This window comes from Haliaeetus albicilla, chromosome 1, assembly GCF_947461875.1.
Source record: "Haliaeetus albicilla chromosome 1, bHalAlb1.1, whole genome shotgun sequence".
NCBI lineage: Eukaryota > Metazoa > Chordata > Aves > Accipitriformes > Accipitridae > Haliaeetus > Haliaeetus albicilla.
In genome coordinates this window covers 76,267,706-76,290,155 of record NC_091483.1, presented here as the reverse complement: position 1 = coordinate 76,290,155, position 22,450 = coordinate 76,267,706, and the positions used below count along the sequence as shown (strand labels likewise).

The 22,450-nt window shown below is 36.8% G+C and overlaps 1 protein-coding gene across 1 annotated transcript in view; it reads right to left on the bottom strand.

Moving 5' to 3' along the window:
- Nucleotides 1–2,515: 2,515 nt before the first annotated feature.
- Nucleotides 2,516–22,450, bottom strand: part of LETM1 (leucine zipper and EF-hand containing transmembrane protein 1) — a 31,413-nt gene continuing 11,478 nt past the window's right edge. The window contains exons 4-14 of the mRNA XM_069795440.1: nt 21,146–21,289; nt 20,003–20,140; nt 16,770–16,973; nt 16,159–16,278; nt 15,424–15,555; nt 14,626–14,805; nt 13,824–13,979; nt 10,825–10,959; nt 10,065–10,255; nt 7,905–8,043; nt 2,516–6,482 (exon numbers count right to left, since the gene is read on the bottom strand). Of these exons, the coding sequence (XP_069651541.1) occupies nt 6,333–6,482; nt 7,905–8,043; nt 10,065–10,255; nt 10,825–10,959; nt 13,824–13,979; nt 14,626–14,805; nt 15,424–15,555; nt 16,159–16,278; nt 16,770–16,973; nt 20,003–20,140; nt 21,146–21,289 (1,689 nt within the window). The 3' untranslated portion in view covers nt 2,516–6,332. The remainder of the gene's footprint in view (nt 6,483–7,904; nt 8,044–10,064; nt 10,256–10,824; nt 10,960–13,823; nt 13,980–14,625; nt 14,806–15,423; nt 15,556–16,158; nt 16,279–16,769; nt 16,974–20,002; nt 20,141–21,145; nt 21,290–22,450) is intronic.

Here is a 22,450-nt window from a genome sequence, read left to right as displayed (position 1 = left end):
TGTGAAGGATATTTAACTACTGAGAAAGATTTATATCCAATAATACACAAAAATGGAAGTGAGCACAGAGTATAGGGAATTAGAAACACACTACAAACATCCTCCTGCTCTCATCAGTTGAGGAATAATTCAAGAAAATACCAGAAACGTTTTTCAATATATAAGCAGCGAGAAAAATAAGATTCCTTAGCCAGAGAAACTGTTTGGTATGGTCCATCACTGTCTGCATTCAGTATTTAAAAGCCTTATTGCTACAGAATACTGTAATATAGGTCCTTGCACGGGGACAGTCTGCTCTGGAGAATTTGTTGTCTGCCCAGTCACTGTCAAGGAGGTTTTATGTTACAGTGGCACAAGAGCCAAGCAATGCATTATTGAAAGAATAGGCATTAACGGAACACAGATTTCCAGAGCCCCAGGTCGATGAAACAACCGCAAGACTATCCATCTGTCCCCCTACCGCTATGCATACGTATTCACCCTTTAAATGACATTTCACCAAAATAGTTTGCAATAAAAATCTCTCTATATTAATATTTTTAAGACTGTGATTTCATGAAGTCAGGGGTTTTTCCAACCAGCTTTCTGCACACCTGCATTACCAGCCTAATGTAAAAGAAGATTCCATCCAGTGAACTTACAGCAATATCTCCATTATCTGTTATTTCTAATTAGTGAAGTCAGTTACCATTCCCTCTGTGTCTATTTGTGGGCAATGCATAAATTCACATCTGTAATAACAGATTATCCTCATCTGTCACAAGGGAAACGAAAGAAAACACCTCTTATATTTCTGAGAGCGATCAAACACTGGCACAGGTCCTGGAGAGGTCCATCCAGAGAGGATGCAGAGAGGTGTCGGAGTCTCCATCCTTGGAGATACTCAAACCCTGATGGGACACGGCCCAGGGAAACCAGCTCTGAGCAGGGGGCTGGACTACACGACCTCCAGAGGTCCCTTCCAGCCTCAGCTTTTCTGAGACTTGAATTTGGCTGGTGCCTACCACCTACGCACCAGCCAGACTGGCCAGGCACTCTGCTTGGTCGCAGGTACCCCTGTCTTGTTACCCCCTTATATCAAGGCAAGAGAGTCCAAAAACTCCCCATTTTTTCTTCAGATTGTAACAATAACTGGACATAATTGTTATGAATGTGTAATAAAGATTTAGAAAAGAGTGTAATTTCTTTGATATAACCAATATATCTCAGCAAAAACAACACTCGATCCAGAAGTCGGTCTCTTTCTTGGGCATTCAGGACACGGGTAACTACGATCAACTGCACTTGCCAATGTCCACATTTAATTTACAAACTCAAAGCCACAATTTCTCTGCTAGTCTGTCTTACCACACTGCTGCACAACAGTCCTATTCACCCTAAGTAAGTCTGTCATTAAAGGAAATTTTTAATGCAAAAGCTTAAAAGGAACAAGTTCAGCCACTTTTTAAGCCATTTATTTGATATACTTGGCTTTAAGGAAAAGAAGGAAAAAACTGCAACCCAATCTAGCTTATCTGTTTTTTTAGAAGTATCTCAAGGCAGGAGGTTCTTTTCAGCCATCTGTTGAAATACTTTGACACTAGAAAGTAGATCCAATGTTTGCACATTCCCAAATCCTGTTTGAAAGCAGCCAGGAGACTGCTTTTGTCAACACAGGCCCATGCAACAGGACCTCTGCATCTTTTGGGTCTGGATCTTCTTTGCTATGCATTTCTGTAAGTGCTGACCACAGCTGGGCCAAGACGAGCGCTGAAGCTCCCAAAACAGCAGCAATGCAAGTTATGTTTGAGATAGCTCGGTTATTTCCAAGGGACCAGCTGTGGACTGGAACACCTTGCTGGCTTGGGCTCTCTCTGCCTTCCCACCCAGGCTGCCAAAGCTTCGAGAGGAGAGGTAGCAATAAATCATTAACAGCTTTTAATTAACAAAGCATATTGTTGGATATGCCCAAGACTTAAAAGTCTGCTGTACGCCGGGATGAACTTTGTGAGGAATATTAGCATTACAGAGGAATACATATTATTTTGCAAAATCAGGGGCAAGGGGCATGGCATGGCATAAAATAATCAGTCTTTAGAACCATTTCAGATGTGTTTTCTCCCCTAGCTTGGGCAAAGACCAAACATGGATCTTTCCTAAGGAGACTTATTTCTACATGGAATAGATCTTAACCTTTCCATTAGTTCCTTATAGTAAAGAGTACACTGCTCCCCACTTTCATACCTAAAATACAATAGTTAGAAAGAATGGTTTAGCACAATTCACTACATCAGGCAAGCAGTCTCACATTCATCAGGAGAATTTCTGCAAGAACTAACACACACACACACACCCCCAATCCCACACAACCCACCTCACCTCACCACCCACCCAGTTTAAAGATTTGTCCTCCACTTGCCCTCTTTTACCCCAAACGTTTCAGTTATAATGCTCAGCTCGTCAGTGTCCAGCTCTGACTGGCATCTCTTCTGAACAGCTCTAAATAAACCAAAGCAACAAAAACATAATGGAGAGATTAGGTTTCAAAATGATACATTTATTATAACTAAACAAAGGACACAAGCTCCAATTAACTTAAAAATTTTATACTGCATTATGGCAAACACAGGACCAGTATGCTCAGAGCACAGACGAATGATTTTTAACCTAAATTTGTAACATGGGCTGAAATTCTTCAATTGAAAAGCAAAACCTGGAATATATACAAAGAACAGAATATGGGATTATTCTTTTAATTAAATATACCAAATAATTTGATATAAACAATTTAAAAGTATTTAAATACATGCTGAAGTAGCTAAAGTTTAAATGATTAGCAAGGTATGTAGATATAAAGTTACAAGAAGTATTTTGGAGTTGTATAAAAGACGTAACTTTTTCCCTCAGACAAAGCCTACCTAAGTGTAAGGTACTATCCTGTCAAGAGAGTATTCTCTACCTGCATGCAGTCCCGCTGACAAAGGAGGTATTAGCGTTCTGGTACTTAACTTGCAGGCAGATTTACTCTTGCAGCATGCAGTGAATGATGAAAATCTCAGTAAAAAAAATCTTTTGAGCCAACATGAAATGGAAACAAGTTTTTCAATAAAATAGGTCCTATAACCTGCTTGTTTTGAAGGGGGAAAAAAGAAATTACATCCTACTTTACCTCTCTTCCCTGTTGCTAAATGCATTTTTTTTAAAAGCTTTTTAAATGTTTTACATTTTTCCCCCTGAATAGTTTATAATCAAAATCTGATCTTACTTGAATCTGAAACAACCCCAACAAGAGTCTTACCGATCACCTAACTCTGAGCTTAGAGGCTTTGCCTGTGTAAGTCACAAGGTCACCGAAATCTCACACATCCTTTAATTATTTAAACAAATATTTACATCTCCTGATTAAATATTCATTCAGGAATAAGTTCTGACCAGTTACTGTACACTCTGAAGTCATCCTTTCTCTGAAAGTACTGCAGCTTCTGTTCTTTTGGTCAACACAGAAGACAACACAGCATGTTGCCTGAAGCTAGTCCTCAAGCCACCGATTTGCTGGAGTTGACTGTATCGACTGGAGAGAGCTGCTTGGGAAGGTTCAAAACTGGGTAAATGGGAATCACCGAGGGCTTTCTAAGCTTTTTAAGCTTGCAGAACATGTGGTGTTCAAGTCCAGCTGTCATGGGTTTGCCTACTTTCAACATCAGAAGGAAAATATTCCCTGTGAAAATGCTTCGCTATGGTTGATGCGTATGTCCTTTAAATGCTTTAGGTAACAGGGGAAAACTGACATTTGTGATTGACATTTAACCTGCTAAAATTTCACAATATGCCAAATTTCAAACAAGGCCAAAAGCTAAAAATGTTCAATAAATGTATCACAATTATTTTAATCAGGACATTCTTCATTAAAAAAAAATCAGCTAGTTTTGACTCCCTTCTTTTTTAATCCACAGAAAATTTAAGTGAACAGTAAACACAGAAAAAGAACAGCAGCAAAGTGTCTTAAACTCCCCAATACTACAATCAGATAATTTACTGTAAGGACAGTTAAAGCTCTGTAAAACTTTAATCAATAAATCTTTGAAAACAGCTTTTTCTGCTACTTCCCTGTTTTAAACTTGCATGCATTAAAGTGCATACAATTCTTAGGTTTTTGATATTCCATGAAAGGTAGCAGACAATTTTAGAGTATCTTTATCATGTTTCAGGAATGTCAAGTAAGATTGTTATGCATCATTTTCAAGTTGAAGATATGCAACTGCAAAATTTTGCATACTCCAAAGCCCATTAATTCTAATTGTAAATTATTCAATGTAAAATTAGTTTTTAAATTGTGTTTTTGTGAAATTAGTTTTACTCTTGCATTTTCATCTAAGGAATTTTGGCCTAAAAAAGCACCTACTGAAATCCTATCTTCAAAATCTACAAACTGACCTTCAGGCTGAAATCTGCAAGTTAATCTCAATTTACAAGAAAGAGAACAGTCCCCTTGTTTACGGGTACATTAACTACAAAGATTGTACTGATTTGAAATTTCAGTTGTGTCACAGCTATTTTACACTTCAGATACAATTACATTAATTCTCAGGAGGATCTTACTGTAAGCAGCTTTCTTTGCAAACTGTACAGAATATGAACTCGATACTTGAACTAAACACTGATCCTTTTTCTATAATTAATTGTACTGTACATCTTACTGTACATCTTGCTTTGGAAACAACTAAATACAATGGTCCATCATGCAAGCCATGAGACTGTCAAAACTTTTTTTGTTCCACTAACTTCAAATAAGTCTTCACAAATAATTTAGCCAATCTAGATAAATACTGAACATGGAATTATGCCGAAATATGCTTGGGAGTCAACATTTTCTACAAAAATATGCAACTATGACTAAAAGCATTAAGCGCTAACTGCCCACCTCGATATCACTGTGTACAGCACCATTGTAAGATGTGCTCTCTATAGTGTACACAAAATCAAGAATGTTCATATATTTTATAATACTGGGTGCAAAATAAAAATAAAATAAAAAAAACAAACCACAACCCTGCTGGTTCAAGTCACACTGTGTATTTCTTCACAGATTTTAAGAAAGAGTGGAAAATTTAGGCTACCAGGAATTATGGAACATCCCAGAGTTGGTATTTTAGTTTTTAAGCTTAAAAATTTACTAAGGACAGACACTAATGAGTGAACCTTGACCTACTGTCAGTATTTAATCTCACAGTTAAAGACAGTAACTATAAGCAATTAATTAGAAAGCCAATGATGTAATCAAAGCACTGGCAATACCAGACATGACTTGTTGACTGCACAGTAAGCAAGGCCATGAGATGAAAGTATTTATGTACTTTGACTATATCTGGTTAGTGATTTTATACCCGAGATGAAAACTGAGAGGTAAGAGAACTAGTTATGGTGTAAATAATTGTCACATAAAAACAACAAACATGCGGAGATAACTGCATTTTTTAAAAAAATCTATGCAAAAAGATCACAACTGACATTTTCCCCTTATGATTATTTTCATTTTGCTATTTAGACAAACATTTTAACTCACTTTACTGTGTGACAGATTGTGTTCTGAAACTATTTTGAAGGCTCCTGTGATTCTAATGCTTTAGTAATTCATGGAATTTTGAGTAGAAGTGACATCCTCTACTCCCAGTCTTAAGAAATTTAAGGCACCCATAAGAAGAAAACTTCATGGGAAGTTTCCATTCTAGGGAAAAATAAGTCTGACTTTCCCTTCAACAGAAAAAAAATAATAATCATGAATTCATAAAAGTGATTAGAATGTCACATTCTCCGTCAGTGAGGCAACAGCTTAGTGATATTTAGCTTAAATAAAACTCAATCTAAGTAGCTACTACTGAAGCCAGAGAATCTTCACTAACAGGTTAAAAACATGTAATATTGTGACAGAAGGGAAAGTTTGTATTAAATTCTGAAAAAGCTAAAAGGTAGAAGCAGAGCAAGGTTGGGCCCCATATAATGACGAAAGAAAATAAATGAGAAACATTTTTCCATGATACACTTAATTTATACAGCAAACCTGCATGTTTAATGGATCACTGTACCACAACAATGAGTGCAAATACATGATTTTGTGGGCAGGAGCACTGCTAAAAAAGCGTATTTTGTTTTCATCTATACGGAATGACAGTAAATCACTTCTTTCATGAACGGAAATGTCATTCCATGTGTCAGAAAACATATCTATAATTTATTACTAGAATCAGCTCAAAACACTTCCCATAATCACAAAGCTCAAGTAATACGTAGCCATTAGACACAGAAAGATATACAAGGTTTTGGTTACAGTTGGGATTAGCTTCAGATTCTGAAGCTCAATTCTTTGCTTCTGCAGCTTCTTTATCGTGCTTTTCCTTTGCTTTCTCTTTTTCTTCCAGTTTTTCTTCTTTTTGAAGCAGTGCCATAATCTCAGCAACCTGACTGGTGCCAATATCGATATCTTCTTTGTCAATCAATTCTACTACCTACAAGAACATAAAATGAAATTGAGAGAGCATTTAGTTTTTATATGATTGGGGCATTTTCCTATCATAAATTTTGTCAAGACAAAAAAAAAAATTATTGGTTCTCTCATATTCAAGAAAACCAGCGTTTTTTCTTACACAAAACACAAACTTAAACTACAACCAGTGTCTCAAACATATCCAGCATATTAAAAAAAAGCTAGAACTTAAATCACATGTTCTAGAACTTTTGACCTCAGCACACAAAACCTCACATTCTAAAGCATCAGTAAAACAGACCCATTTATTGTATCTGTTCCAATGGAAAGCTCAGATTCAGTACCTGCTGAAATAGTATTTAAGACAACACTTATTTTATAGGCTTAATTTTATCAAAAAGACCTACTGTACTAAATAGGCACAAATTTACAAAAACTTAAAAGTTGAGAGGGTAGTGCTTTCAGAAAGCAAAAGGAAAAAATAATTTAGCAAGTGATTCCAAATTCCTTTATATAGCTTTTTGTACAAATACATTCTTGGCATAACTCCTCAAGTCCCTAGAATTATTCTGCATTATACACAGAATTCAGAAGTATATTTTACCTGTGCTGCTAAATGTACAATGGTTGTTTAGAGCAACAGGGAAGATAATCACCACTGGGACAACTTCAAGTCAAGTCAGTAGAGAGGAAAAATGAGTTTCAAAAGGCTGATGCTGTATTTTCTAGCTGGCCACAGTTTAAGTGCTATTTCTGTATTGAGTAGGAAAATTACTTGCAAGGAAGTTAGTTTCAGGACATCTCTAATTTTAGCAAGTAAAAAGGAAACAAGAAAATGAAGGAGAAATGCAGGGAAAACCTGAGAATGTTCCACAAAATGAGAAAACAGGACAAATCAGGCAAAGAACACAGGTCATTTACAAGGGACCTAAAGGACAACTGATGGTCTGATGTCTTTCAAGCAAAGGAAATACAGGTCTCAATGACATATCTAAGGTATACAAGTAGGCAAGAGAAGCTATTATCTTGTGTTGACATAAAGTGTATCTATATGTCATGTCAAGACTTCGGCTAATAGTGGTATTCCAAAAGTAGTTCTTCCAAAGCTCCTTCTCATCCTCCCTCCCAATCATAAGTAGCACAACAGAATTACCATATTTTACAGAACTTGACATAGGCATACAGGAAAACCTACAGCTTTAAAGGTAACGTGGGTAACAGACACAGGATAAAGACTTCCCCTCCCCTCATCCCCAAAAATAGCCATATAAATTCTGAAGATGCTAACATGTATTACAAGATCTATTCACAATACATTACCAAAAACCTCACTGGCATCAAGTAAAGACTCTTGCAAAAGACAGCAATATGAATTTAAGTCAAAACAGGTACAATGTTTGAAGGATGGCTAACCTTATTTTTTTTAAGTAGTCCGGAGACTTACCTTAACAACATTATCTATATCAATCTTGCCATCCTTATTTTCATCTAGTGCCTCTGCAATCCTAGTTAGCTTCTCCTCTGGAATCTTCTGGATTTGTTTCATCGCATTAATTAGCTCAGCAATACTGATGAGATTCTCCCTGGAGAGGAAGCACAATGTGTACATGGCAAGCAGCTACTCCAAAGAAGTAAAGTCGACAAAAGGCAGTACTGAAAGTCACTATATTGCACGTCATTTGTAAAAACATTATTTATTTATATACTTATAATCCTGAACAGAACGCAAAAAAGCAAAAACGAGTTACTGATCAGCAAGCAGATTTCAAATGAATCTTTATCTTACCATCAAATCTCACACTTCTGGTTTCCACGTGCTTTATTGCACAAATATAGTTATCCAGTAGCATTTGAAATGAAGTTCAGCACAGTTTCTGTGCTTCCCAGGCTGTGTACCTAATGCCCTTTGCCTCCCCCTGCCCCATTTACCAAAGATGCAGTGCCATGCACCTGTCATCCTTCTAGATTTAGAGAGGCTGGCCTACACAAAATTAATGAAAGTCACAGGAAAACAAAAGCTGAGAACTAATCGCTTTAGCAATTTAGCTGTTTTGTTCAAACAGGCTTCATTTACTCATATCAAGGAACAGGCTTCGTAGAAGAAAGGACTAAACTTGACATCGTGACTAGCAGGTTTCACATATTTCCACTGTCTGCTTACTGATCTCATGAAGCTGAAGTTGTCTGTCGTCTGCAACCTAAAGCCTCTGCTTGCCTATGTAGTTTTGTTGGGTTTGAAGAACCATCTTCCAGCATAGGTCAAGTTGAAATGCAGGAGACCGTGAACTCAATAAATATTAACCACAAGGGCTTTATCTGTATAGTCCCAGCTCCATACCCGGCCTAACCTCTGGGCACAGACTGACTTTTGTTCAAGAAGCATTTCTTAAGCTGTCACTAAATGTCCCAGACTTGTGTCATTTCTATGACTCTTGATGGCCTGGTAATGACTACACCAACTTGAAGGTTAAAAAGCAAGCCTTCAACAATTAAGCAATATTTAAACTAATAATTTTCAGTCATCCACAATCACTTACAAAATTATCCACAAAACCATCCACTACATAAAGTATAATTATGTTCAGTACAAACAGATTGTATTTTTAATTTACAAATTCAGATCATTTTGATCAACGACTTCTCTATAGCACTATTCATATGGCCACCTTAATCTTGTTACACAAAATTTGAATCAAATAACCTTTTGCCCTGGGGACTGGAAAAAACAAAGTTCCAAAGGAACAAAAGCAGAATCCTGCTTAGGTATGCTCTATGGGAGCTGGGAAGCTCTCTTCATGAATCACACAAAATGGTGCAAGCATAAGCTAGATTAATACAACATTCACGATCACAAGCTGTGAGAATTACAGTCACAGTTTTTAGGTATTTCAGTGCCTCCAATATGCAACCTATGACCATTCAGCATATGACTGCCTGAAAGACTCTCCAGTAACATTAAGACCTGGAAAAGTGTTGATAGATGAATTTTGCAATGAAACTACAAAGAAAGATTTTTCTTTGAAAACCTGCAAGTGTGTTAAAGTTGAAATGAAGCAAATTTTCAGAAAGGGACCATGTAAAATTATCTCCTTACTTCCATTAGACCTGTTTCCCCATTTCCCTCCAGAGAAAGAATAGACTTTTTTGCAATTTTTCTCCTCACTGACATCTTCACTGCTAAAGAACAACAAACATGAGTATATGCTTACCATACTGCTGCACACCTTTTCAATCAATGACACAGAGCAAACCTACTGCATGAGGAGCATGACTAAAGGCATGATTTCACCTGCAACACCATTAGTGCTAGAAGCGTGAACAAGATGGTAAGATACTAATTGATGCTTTGACTTTCAGAACCCGCACAGGACTAGCATCTGGGGAATTATGCCTGCTTTTTTCCTTCGTCATTTCAACCATATGTAACATACCTCAGAAGACAGAAAATCTACAGCACAATTTTATTAATTTCATTTTTAAAATAAATTATCTTAACATTCCAAACAGCAACTTATTTGCTAATTCTTATCTAACACACCTCAGACAAAAGCAAGACTGAAGATGAACAGTCATGAGACACATTGAGTGCTCTCAAGTCACTCACCCAGCAGGAGGACTATCACCACCGTCCAGCTTTACATCCACCGTCTTTTGACTTGTCTCTAATTCATTAATAATTTTGTCTATCTGACCAATCATTCGGTTCACCCTCTTGGTCAATCGCTTGCTTGCCTTTGACTCTTCCACTGCTTCTTCCTGGCCAGTTTTAGAGAGCTCTTTTATCTCTTGCAAATCCTAAAAGAAATGGTCAAGAGAGAAAAGCTTTTGTTGGTGTGAATTCTCAACAACAGACACTACTAACTTCGACTAGCATTCCAAGACAGGAGCCATTCATAAATGAAATGCAAATATATAGACATATAAAGCCAAACTGGGATTAGAACAATAAATTATAACACTGCTGCCTTTTTAATGCACCCCTTAAATGTTATTTTCCACATCCTTCATAAGATTGTATAAGATTCATTCTACTTAACTTGAAGTATCTGTAATACTGACATCTATGCTTGATAAGAAAGAACTGCAGCACACCAACAGTTAGCACCTGTTAGTCTAGTCTCCCCGGGAATAAGAGCAGGAACAGGATTCTCATCTGGTGGGAACTACTCCAATGATTTTAACTAGGCTTTAAACACATTATACAAATGAGGTTCTGCATTGTCCCATACAAAGTTCATTCACTCAGCTACCAACTACAAGGTCACAGACATCCAAGCAAGATAATCTTTAAATTTGTGGATCATTTATGCTAGAACTAAACATGAACAGAAATAAAAATAGAACTTCCATGCCCCATTCTTCACCTCACTATACTCCTGGATATCACCCTTCAATTCCTCAAGCTCCTCCTTCTCCTTTGTTAATGATTTTTTCTGTTCCTGCAGCTTGGTGCAAGCATCACTCAGCATGTCAATCTCCTCCTTAGTGATTTCCTCACCCTGTAACAAAATATATACAAATTAGTGAAAGACACATTTGTGATTTTCCTCAAAGATTTCAGGTCTTTTAACAGAAAAAACAGACTCAAAATTCGTTTTCCATGTTCGGAGTCAGTATTGTTCATAGCCATTTTGAGGCTAATGCAGAGAATCTGCATTTTGATGCTAATGCAAAGATCATAAATACTAAGGCAATTAGTTTGCTATGGTACGTATTTTTTAAGTGCATCAGTATTAAGTTCAGCTAATGTGATTCATTATGTGAGTTTTGGCTATTTGAAATTCTGTACCTGATTGTCTCATTTAAGAATGTTTTACTTCCTTCTTTGCTGGGTGAAAAATCCAAATGATTGAGAAATGATTCATTACGTACAGGAAAGACAGATTACACAAAAAAAATGTGCAGAGCTAAGTTTAGGAAGTTGAGCTGGAGCAAAGTTATCTTCAACAACCTTTGTGAGAATGAGGATGAACATCCATAGTTTGTGAAGTATACCTGTCTCTTGAAAAGCTGAGAATAAAAATCTAACTGCCAACTGAATACTTAAAGAATAAGACTTCAAGGCAATTCATTAAAAATGCTAAAATCCCATAATACTAGCTACAGTTAGCACATTAATCTTACCCATACACCAGCTTTTATTTTGAATGGCTAAACTCTGAACAGCCACACAAGTAGAGTACAGAAAGACACATACAAACAAGGATGCCAGAAACACAGAGCAGAAGGATGATATGCTTCCAAGAAACAACTACAGAACACTTCACAAACTAGGCATCCAGCCCCTTTGTCAACTCAGAAAGAGTTTCAGTGTACTGTTAATATCTAGGTATCAATCTCACTTCTGATTTTAATACAACATCTATAGTTCACTTTACCCCTCCCCAAAAAACCCAACCCAAAAAACCCAAACAACGCAGTTTGAAAACAAATTCCTCTGCCTCAAATAAAATCAGTCATCTTCAAGAAGCTGGGAGTCTTACCTTTTTCCTCTAAGAGGCAAGAATGTGTTTCACAGCATTTAAAATCTTTGAAAGCATCTTTAGGGGACAGGCCACACTGTCACCTTGGTTAAGAAATGCCACGCTAACTTTACTTCTTGTTTGCTCGTATCAGTTAGGGCTGTTGAAGAAGTCTTGTTTGTGGCCTGGTGTCATACATTCTCACAGCGTTGGTGGCGTGGCAGGCAGCAATGCGAATGCTATGCCAGATGTGGCAGTGTAAGCTAGCTGCGACATCACACATCCTTGCTGTTTCCAAATGAGATGATGATCCCAGCCTTGCCTGCCTCCCTCCCACAGCATTCCTCATGGCTGCACTATCATGCACCCAGCTACACAGTCAGCTGAGTCAGTTAACTCATCACACAACAATGCACGATTTCAATATGGATTAGTTCCATTTTGTTATTACCACTGAAACCTTCTTGGCAGCATTCTAAAGTAAACAATGTTATAATAATAGCAGGTAGAGAATGATGCTGTCCAGGAAAATTGAAAATATTTTTTCTACTTAAAAACATCCATTTTAAATTAATGTTGTTATTCTGCAAAGTAACACTGGGACTGACAAAAATCCTGTTATCAAACCTCATGGACAAAAATCAAGTGCTCAGCTACAAATAAAACTCAAGGTACAACTGAAACATGAAAAGAAAGCATACAAGAGGTGGAAGCAGGGACAGGTGACCCAGGAGGAATACAGAGACACTGTCCCAGCATGCATGGATGGGTTCAGGAAAGCCAAAGCCCACCTCAAGTTGAATCTGGTGAAGGACATGAAGGGCCACAAGAAGGGCTTCTACAAGTACATTGGGAGCAAAAGGAAAACAAGAGAAAACATGACCCTGCTGCTAAATGGGACAAGGAACCTGGTGCAAAAGGACATGGAAAAGGCAGAGGTAGTCACTGCCTTCCTCAGTCTTTACTGATAAGACTGGCCTTCAGGAATCCCAGGTCTTCGAGACTAATGGGGAAGTCTGGAGCAAGGAATATCCACCATCAGTGGAGGAGGATCACATCAGAGAACATTTAAACAAACTAACACACACAAGTCCATGAGACTTAATGGGATACAACCACAAGAGCTGAGGGAGTTGTTTGATGTCACTGAGAGGCCACTCTCCGTTATCTTTGAAAGGACATGGTCATCAGAAAAGATTTCTGAGGACTGGAAGAAAGCAGATATGACTCCTATCTTCAGTAAGGGCAAGGAGGAGACTCTGGGGAGCTACAGGCCAGCCAGGTAGCAAATGATTAAAACCAGCATGCTTTGACTGTAACAAAGTATGCTAATCCTAGAAATTAATCTGTTACTTTAACAGGGGTATAAACTATGTTCAACATCATACTACAGAAATAGTGAAAGAATACCCTGAAAAGTTTTTATAGCGTACATATACTGCTCATATCATTTTAGAAGAGGAAGTCGATACAAATCTAGTATAGTCCAAACTTAGTTTCCTACTTAATCCTTTGGCCTTAGCTACACCCTTCAAAAGAAAGGAACACTCATCTTTACCTACACTTGCCCTCTCCCTCCTCCTGTGTTAACTACACATAGATTAGACATGCACAGAACCAGTGTGTCTATAGCCAGTGCAAATGCCCCCCCAAAATAGGTATATTAGTTTCAGTAACACAGACAGATAAAGGAGGTACTCACTCACAGATGTTTTGTGCTGACTTCAATTTCTGCATTGGTGGTTAAGAATTTGCAATCTACTAATTAGCTGGTTTTAACTGATAGAATGCAGTGAGAGGGTGAAAAATGAAGGACAGCCAGGAAACTTATCATGGCTCTTACCTAAATGTTTTGACTCTTTACATTAAAAAGTATAAAAACATACAGTTATCCAGATTACCTTAATGCCTTCCAATACTGGTGCTGTATCTTTCAGTGTCTCTGAGTGCATCGCCATATCTGCCCTTGCCAGTTCTTGTTCAGTATCCATAGCCATCTCACTTTTTTTAACTTGCAGAGCAGCTGCTTCAAGATCTACTGCTGATTCCACCTCTTTCTAAATTTGAAAGACCCATGAGGTTTTAAATAAAACAAAGATAACATTATCCATATTAGCATCAGTAAAGAATGACTTCTCAAAATAGAAACAGTTGCTGAAGTAGACACAGACATTTTAATGAGAAGACAACTTTAAAAAAAACTGCAACACATTGAATGGTTTCACATTAAAATACCCACTTGCACTTAATGAACTATGCCTGTGAGCTCCTGTGGCTTAGTTCACCAGTAAAGTAGGCCAGCAGCTTTTATAGTCAAGTATTATACAATGACATTATCAGGTTAATGACAAAAAGAAAGAGTCAAAGATAAGAACTTTTAAAGTATAGGGTGGGGGAAATAAAAAAAAAAAAAAAAAACAACAAACAGAACCATCACCTTTGCTACAGAAATAAAAGGCTTCTCTTATTACTTTAATTAAGAGGAAAGAGAAATCAAAGTTACATAAGACTGAGACAATCTTTTATGTTTCACAGCCAACCCTTCTGTGTTGCAGTCTGTTTTAATACTCTCCCTCATCTTGCATATGTGAGCCTAAAGTCCAGTTTCTTGCAGGCAACACCCAGAGCAGGGGCAGTAACTCATAACATGCTAGTTTCTACATCACTGACATTTATTTCAGAATAGTTGAGACCAGAACTTACCATGGCTGCAACTTGAAGGGTTTCTTTGGCTTTCTCTGCAGCTTCAGACAATCTTTCCATCTCTTTTTCTTCATTTTCTTTTCTGATGGCTTCCTCTTCCTGAAGTGTTGCTTCCAGCCGTGCTTTGTTATCTACTTTTTCACCTTCAACTTCTGCCACTTTGACTTGAGCCTCTTTGGCCTATAAATAATGCAGGAAGTCTATTAAAGTCTATGTATGTGTCTATATATATATATATATATGTCTACATAATATAAGAAATTTATATGTCCTTATTAAGATAGGTAGGACAGGTATGCTAATGAATGTAGTTAAAACCCCCAAAAGTTACCCTATTTTTGCACTTCTCAGAAAAAGATAATTCTCTTTCTTTGAGAACAAGAACTTTTTACCCTGAAATTGTACATGTTCTTCATTCTCTTTATCTCAAGACTACCAATAATCTAGTCAGATAATTCCTCTCTCTACACATCATCATCAACATTTTCATGTATTAATGTCTTTAAGTTGCCTGGAGCGTAGATTTTTTTTTTTTTATATCAGTAAAAAGGGTATTCTAAATCTTCTTATGCTATTACTGTCTACTGTCATGCAATGAAATATTGCCTTTTATTTGCTTTATTCTCAGACCCCTCCACATATAAGCCAACTTCTTCTGTGTTCAGAGGTCACTCAAACCTATTCATGGTTTAGCTTTTCAAGGAAAGGAAAGGAACCAAGAAGAACATCTACCTCCCTGAACGGATTTTCAGTGATGATACTGAAAGCTGGTTGCAGACTATGTATATCAATACTTACAACACTCTCTGGTAGTGTCTGAAGCGTTGTTTTAAGCTGATCAGCTGGAGAAAGCGTATCTGGAAGATACATGGCTCTGGATAAGATAAGCAACGAAGTAGGGATTTCCTGGTTCAGGTGCAGATCTAACCACTATAAATGCAATACATATAACAAATTAACTTCTGGATTTTTTTCTTTTTTACAGATCAAGTCAAGTATACACAAAACAGTAATTTTTTTTACCTCTGCTTATCAGTCAGTATCCTAGCACAGGAACTACAGGCTATAAGCAGCTAAGAATTACAGCAATTGCATTGAAATATATGAAGAAGTATTTTGTTTGCAGAAGTATTTCAAGAAGTATTGTATGAATATTTGAAAAAGCATTTAGTTTCACATGCCTCTTCCTCTAAACCAGGCAACACCAAAAGAGAAAGAACTGATCTACTTGAAGAAAAGTTCTTTACAGAGTAATACAAACACTTAACAAGACAAAGTGCCAAAACTGCAAACATATTTTGGATATGTTTAATTATCTATTTGCATCAACAAAACATCATGGCCTAGTCAAAAGCCAGAAACCCGCTGCTACTACATACTCACACAGTACACGACAAAAGCTTATTAAGGAGAAAGACTGTTTTAACCAAGCCTTTAATGAGAACAGAAGCAAAACGATTTCTCAGAATCATAACAAAAATCAGAGCAAGCAACTGAAGTTAGGTCTGTGTATTCAGTCTTGCAAAAACATACCTGTTTAAGCTGTTCCTTGAGACGCTCCTCTGTCACACCAAGAGCTCTCATACCTCGGGCACGACAAGCTGCCTGCAGTTCTTTAACAGTCAGGCTATCAACTCCTTCTTCAGCAATCAGCTGCACAAAGCATAAAATAAACTTTAACATGTAATAACTCAAAACTGAAGAACCACCATCAACGCGCACACAGAAGTCCGTATTTTTACAACGGCCACTAGAGGCTGCTGTGATAACACAAAATAGCCTCCACTTTTTAAACAGTGAACATTATACTGTAGTCTTAAAAGCTCCATAATAGTAATGTCAATATCTCTAAGTTAATACTTCTATCAGCTCCCTTAAAATTATAGTTTCATAGAAATGCTTTTCTTTGTAACAATTACTTTCATTACAATTAATGGTAGATTAAAAAAAGGTCAGCTTTTTCTTTACAAATAAGGACACTTCTGATTTTAAGCTCTTCAAGCCTTTCTGTTCTAAGTTAGTTCAAAAATGAGAAAATTAAGACAAAAAAGGAAAATGCCTAAGAAGACATACGTATATCCAACACACACTCACTACTCTTACATGTCAAAATTATTAACCAGTGCCTATTTAGAATGACTCACCTTGTCATCTGCTTTAATGCTTCTCAACCTCATAGTCAGCTGGAAGCGGAGAAAGTTATTTGTCCCAATTGACTGAAGTTCCAACAATTTACAAAGTGCCACCAACTGAGGCCTGGTTAGATTGTCCAGAGTCAACTCATCTTCAAACAGTTTAGAGAACCTTAAGATCTCCTCATTACTGGGTCTTTCACCAGTTTCCCTGATCTGTAAGAAAAAACAAACACACAGAAAGCTTTTCAAAGCAAATGTTATGGTTGGGCATTATTTTGAACAATAGAAATATTCTCTTTTTCAAGTACTTCGCATCAATTTTGGGATAGGAAATAGAACACACGGGAGACATGAAAAAAAAATTTTAAAACCCCAACTTATTTGCTATAAAAGGCAAAAGAATTGACGGTCTTGATAGTTCCAACAAGATTGCATAACTTACTTAAGACAAAAATTAGATTCATAGGTATACTAATGAGCAGGTCTGTCTGAGTTGGCACTGCCACGAGATACCTCCAAGAAACCCAACACATATATATCTAAGCAAATAAATAGTTTCTACAGAAGTCACACTGGCAAGTATTCCTTCTGGTACCATACTTATTAAACATAAAAGCACATTAAAAGCATCACCCTGTGAAGATAGAGGAGCAGTACATCCAACAGCAAAAATTTTGCCACGTTGGCGTCCCTATGAAACATGGATTTGGACACTTAGCCACCTACATTCTCTCCACAACCGCATTTGTTACAACACTGTTTTGCTTCCAGCTCCTAGCTGTTCTGCAGCACTTCAGTGCAAATGCACTTGTACCTGAAGTTATTCCAAAATATAAACTGCTATTTGGGAAAGGACTCTGCATCCTTCTTGATAGAAGGTTCTATGTAACTGCTTGTACAAACGCAAAGTTAAGCTTTTAAGTTATGCGTTGCCAAATGGCACTTCACAGTAATTAGATTCAAATACTGGAAGCAGAAATAACAGTTCAAAGTAGAAAAAAAATCATTCCCTAGTCTCATCAGGTCGGAGTAAAACATTATCACCTGTATAAATGTTGATTTTTCTATTTTAAGTACACCATCAAGTGCTTATTAGTGATATTACTGAATCCAAAATCTATAGAACTTAACAATTAAGTACTCCCACTTAACACCTTCAGTCTAAACGGAAGTCTAAATAGTCTAAACTTACTATCAGTAAGTACACAGATATCCAAAAAACACTTTTCCCAATCCCTCTACCTTTTTTTAAGCCCTGTAAAGAAAATATAAGCTAAGTGACATAAGTACAGTCTGAAAACCTAACATTTCCTATACAGCCTGATTTATTATGCCTAGCTGTTTTACTTGCCAACTCAAATCTTTTAATGAACAGCTCCTGAGTACAGGAAAAGATAAAAATTTGGAAGACAAGATAGTCTTGAGTCCATTAACCTCCAGGATACTTGTGTAGCAGAGAAACCAACTCAGAGAAAGAAAGGTCAAAGGCCTTGTTGTTCCACTTCAATAGCTCCTTTACTACAGGAGCCAAAAATGGAACTTCAAAAATACCAGAAAGTATTTTCTTCCTTGTTTAAAGCTGAATTTTAGCAAAGCCAAGCATATGTTTCTTGAAAGTGCAAACCGAAACTTTTTAGTATGTCACTAGATACAAAGCAACACAGATAAATTCTGGAATTTTGCAGCAAACTCTTGTCATCAATGGTTCTTGCAGCATCAACTACTTCACTGCAGAAGCAGCTATAAAAGAACAGCAAAAAGGTGGGAAACTTTTAAGCTGGTTCTTGCTCTGACATTTATTATCTAGTACAGTGAAATGACATCAATAAAGTTTGTCTCCATGGCAAAAATGAGAAATATATAGCTGTAAAAAGCACACCCACATATAAGAAATGCAGGGCCTGAAACTTCTTTTTAGTCAGTCATGAGAGGAACCTGGGACTTCCTCCAGCAAATGTGGAGTGATACGTCATTTATTTCCACAGAAATTAACCGCCAAATGTAAATTCTCAGTAGCAGTTCTTTCAGAAGAAAAAAAATGTTCCAAACATGAAGCATGGCAGTGGCACGCTCCCAGAGTCTGCAGCGTCAGCGCTTCAACTACTAACTGCTGTAACTAACCATTTAAAATTTTCTGCAGATGAAAAAAGAACAGAAACAGATGATTGCATAGAAGCTTCAAAGTACACGGACTTTGCAAACAGATACTGACTGGCAAAACTTGCCAATATCAGTATCTGAGGTAACCTACTCAGCACAGTCAACATGATCTTATTACCCCACCCTTTAAAACTTTATTCTCACCACTGGCAAGCAGGAAAAGCTCCAGCTAGCTCACAGGACTTGTAAAGTTCAGGTCTGAAATCCCCAGGCTTATGTGCCTTTTTCTGTGCAAATACATACTCTCCCCAAAGGAGGGGACTACACTCTTACTTTCAACAAAGCACCTGATGATGGTTGATCTCTTATTCAACAGCCCCACCATTAAGAGAAATCTTAAGTGCGAGCAAACTGAGATAAATCCTATCCTCAGAAGATTTAAGAAGGTATTTTTCATTTCTCCAGGGAACACCTTACCCTTACCTACAACTTGCCAAACCTGAAGGCCATCAGTGTAGGAGGCAGATATCTGACATTTATTCTCTGTGTCAGCAACTGCTTGTGAATAGAAAAATTTTGCACCAAACGCAGCACTTGCATTCTAGCAAACCCCAATCATACCACATTCTAGTCAGTATCCAAAAGGATTTCAGCAGTATAGCACCTGTGCATTTAAAAACTGTTTTTACAAGCAGAATGAAATTTGACAAGAAATTTTTACTTTTGCCCCACTAAGTTTTAATCAGTTAATTAGGAAATAAGTCTTCTCTCCCACTTTTTACACCCAATGTTCAAAAAAAGAGGTCAAAAACTACATGACTAATCACTGAGTGCATTATTTTTTCTAATGTTAGAAGTGACTTATTAACAAAATAAGAGAACAAGAAAGCAAATGAGCAGAAATATATTGCTTCTAGAATCAGAGAGTGAAAGTACCAGCTACAACACCAAAGCGAAGAACAGTAAAACTTCAGCACACTGAAGTATTACTTGCAAAAAAGAAATCTATCCTAAAAAACCTATTATATCCTGCTTCTTCAAATCCAACAGAATAAAAGTATCTGACAATTACCATAGACCAAACAAAACGCAAATCTATTTTTTTGGTAGGAAGAGAAAATACTTTTTAAAAAAAATTTTACCTTTTGAAAGAACGTTGAAAAATCTTTTGTAACATTTCCTTTGGCTGCTTTATTTTTTAAGGCCATCTCCTCAATTGTGTCTTGAAGGAATTTAGCCAATTCAAGCTTTACTCTCAATTCTTTCTTCAATCTCTCCTCCTGTTAACAAAATATTTGGTTTTAAAAGTTCTTTCCAGAAATATGCACACTAAATACCACTTCTGCCCGCAGACAAGTTGTAGAGTACTTCTGAACTTCTGCTGTAATACACGTATCACGAGAGGACATTCACTCTTACCAAAGATCCCCAAATCACACTGAAAAATAGGTTGATCAGCTCAAGCTCCATGAAGCACGAGATGCAATGCCAACAGAGTGAAGTGCAGCATGAGTGGCCTGCTAAAACTAACCTGCACCCTCTGAATTAGTAATAAAATATAGAAACTAACCAACTGGTTAGGGTAATTCCCAACTCTTGTATCCAGCACAGAAATCCTACACTATAGCTCCTCCAAACAAAAAAGAATTTATCACAGCATTAGAAATCAATGGTTACTTAGATCCAGGTATAAAATCATGATTGATTATATATACACTATGTACAAAAGTCATGTAAGTCTTTTGTGCTCTGAAAGTGAGAACTTGTGGGGCTTTTTGGTGTGTTTTTACAAAGCTCTAAACAATTCCAAGAAAACTTAACTAAACGAAATAAAGTTTAAACAAAACAATGCATAAGAAGCTATTTTAAATATTAAGTATACATACAAAAAACCTTGCATCAAGAGTAAGGACTACAAATGCCAAAACAAAGTCTGTGTATTTTAATACAAACTAGAGAAATAAAGTTTCATAGCTTTCATTTCTGCTTTGTAAGAGTCATAGAAAATGGAGATGAGGATAGCAAATAAGACAAGAGAAGTTTCCAGCCATGACAGCTAAGCACCTGCACATATAAAAAGGTAAACTAGGATGGCGCTGGTTCATTATTATATGTTAACAGCAAGATCATCAAAATAACATAAAGAAGACAAAAGCATTCCCCTAATACCAAAAAAAAAAAAAAAAAAATCTTCTTTTTAGAATTTTTCTAGTTTCTTTCTTTACCAAGTAAAGTTCTAATTTTTTCAAAATGTATTGCTGGATTATATATTCAGACCTGCTTACCTTTTTAGACTTTGTCTCAAATGTAGAGGGAAGCATATTAGGGAACAACTTAAGAGCTACTGGAAGCAAAAATTCCATAAATGGGACAACAAGAAAAACTAGGAAAGGGACCAAACGGAAAAGATCGGCACATATTCGAAGAAACTGGAAGAAAAAAAAAAAAAAGAAATTTATTGATAAGCAAAATTTTAAATATTTATTTAAAAAATACTTGATATGATCATGCACATTATCACTTATGCTCACATATATATATTTGCTACAAAGGAATTTTAAAATAAGACAGAAAAAGGATGTGATAAAGTCAGGTTTTAGTATCTTTTTCTTCAAGTTGCTCTATACTAGAGTGCCAGAGTTTCACCAGTTTTCAACACTATAGAAAGTACTTCAAAAGCCTCACTGTGTCTCAATAGGATTATTGAACAAGTATCTCATTTAAACCTCTTAAAAGCACCTGAAAACAGGAGGTGGTCATTTGTTGTCGTTAAAGCTGCTTAACTTCTTTTATTCATCTTTATTTGTGCTCCACCACTTCTTACATGCATGAGCTACTATGGACTAAGTAATCAAGAATAAAATGAAAGCTCCCTCCCCCTCTGCCTTATAACAATTGTAATGTACATTTAAATCCAGGGTAATGAGCCCAGCTTGGTAGATTTTTTTTTTTTTTTTTTTTTTTTTAAATCACTGCTTTTCTAGACCAGTAATCCTCTGAAGCAGGCCGATGCATTAGTTACCGAATCTTGAACTGCATAAAACAAATATTGTCCTTCTCATTTCTGTACACCCACAAATGTATACATTAGGCTGTACAGTCTATAACTGAATCTTTCAGTACTTGTTGGAAGCTTAATAACTTGGTTTATATTGGCGAGTGCAGATATTGTTTGACTCTACCTCATTTTACAAAGCTGGTTATTAGGAATATTGTCAGTTCCTAAATCAGAGACTGAAGGTCAGATGTACACTATGGTACACTACTGCCACGGTAGTGTCTTTCAACAACATGATTTGATAAACACAGCTATGACTAGCAAAAACTGGCAACATAAATGCTCTTACAGAAGTAAACACATGCTTCCCCCTCCATCCCCTCCCCACACCTCCCGTGAATCCAGGGGAACAGCAGCAACAACCAGTGTAAATTGCATGTCGCTAGGACTGCTTTGCTAGAATACAAAACCAGTAAAACTTCAAACAATTTTCTTAGCATAAAACCAGCCAAAATCTTCAATACTGTTTGAGGAATGCACAAACTCCACAGATCCAATGCTCAACATTTTTCTTTGTATATAAAAAATTCAG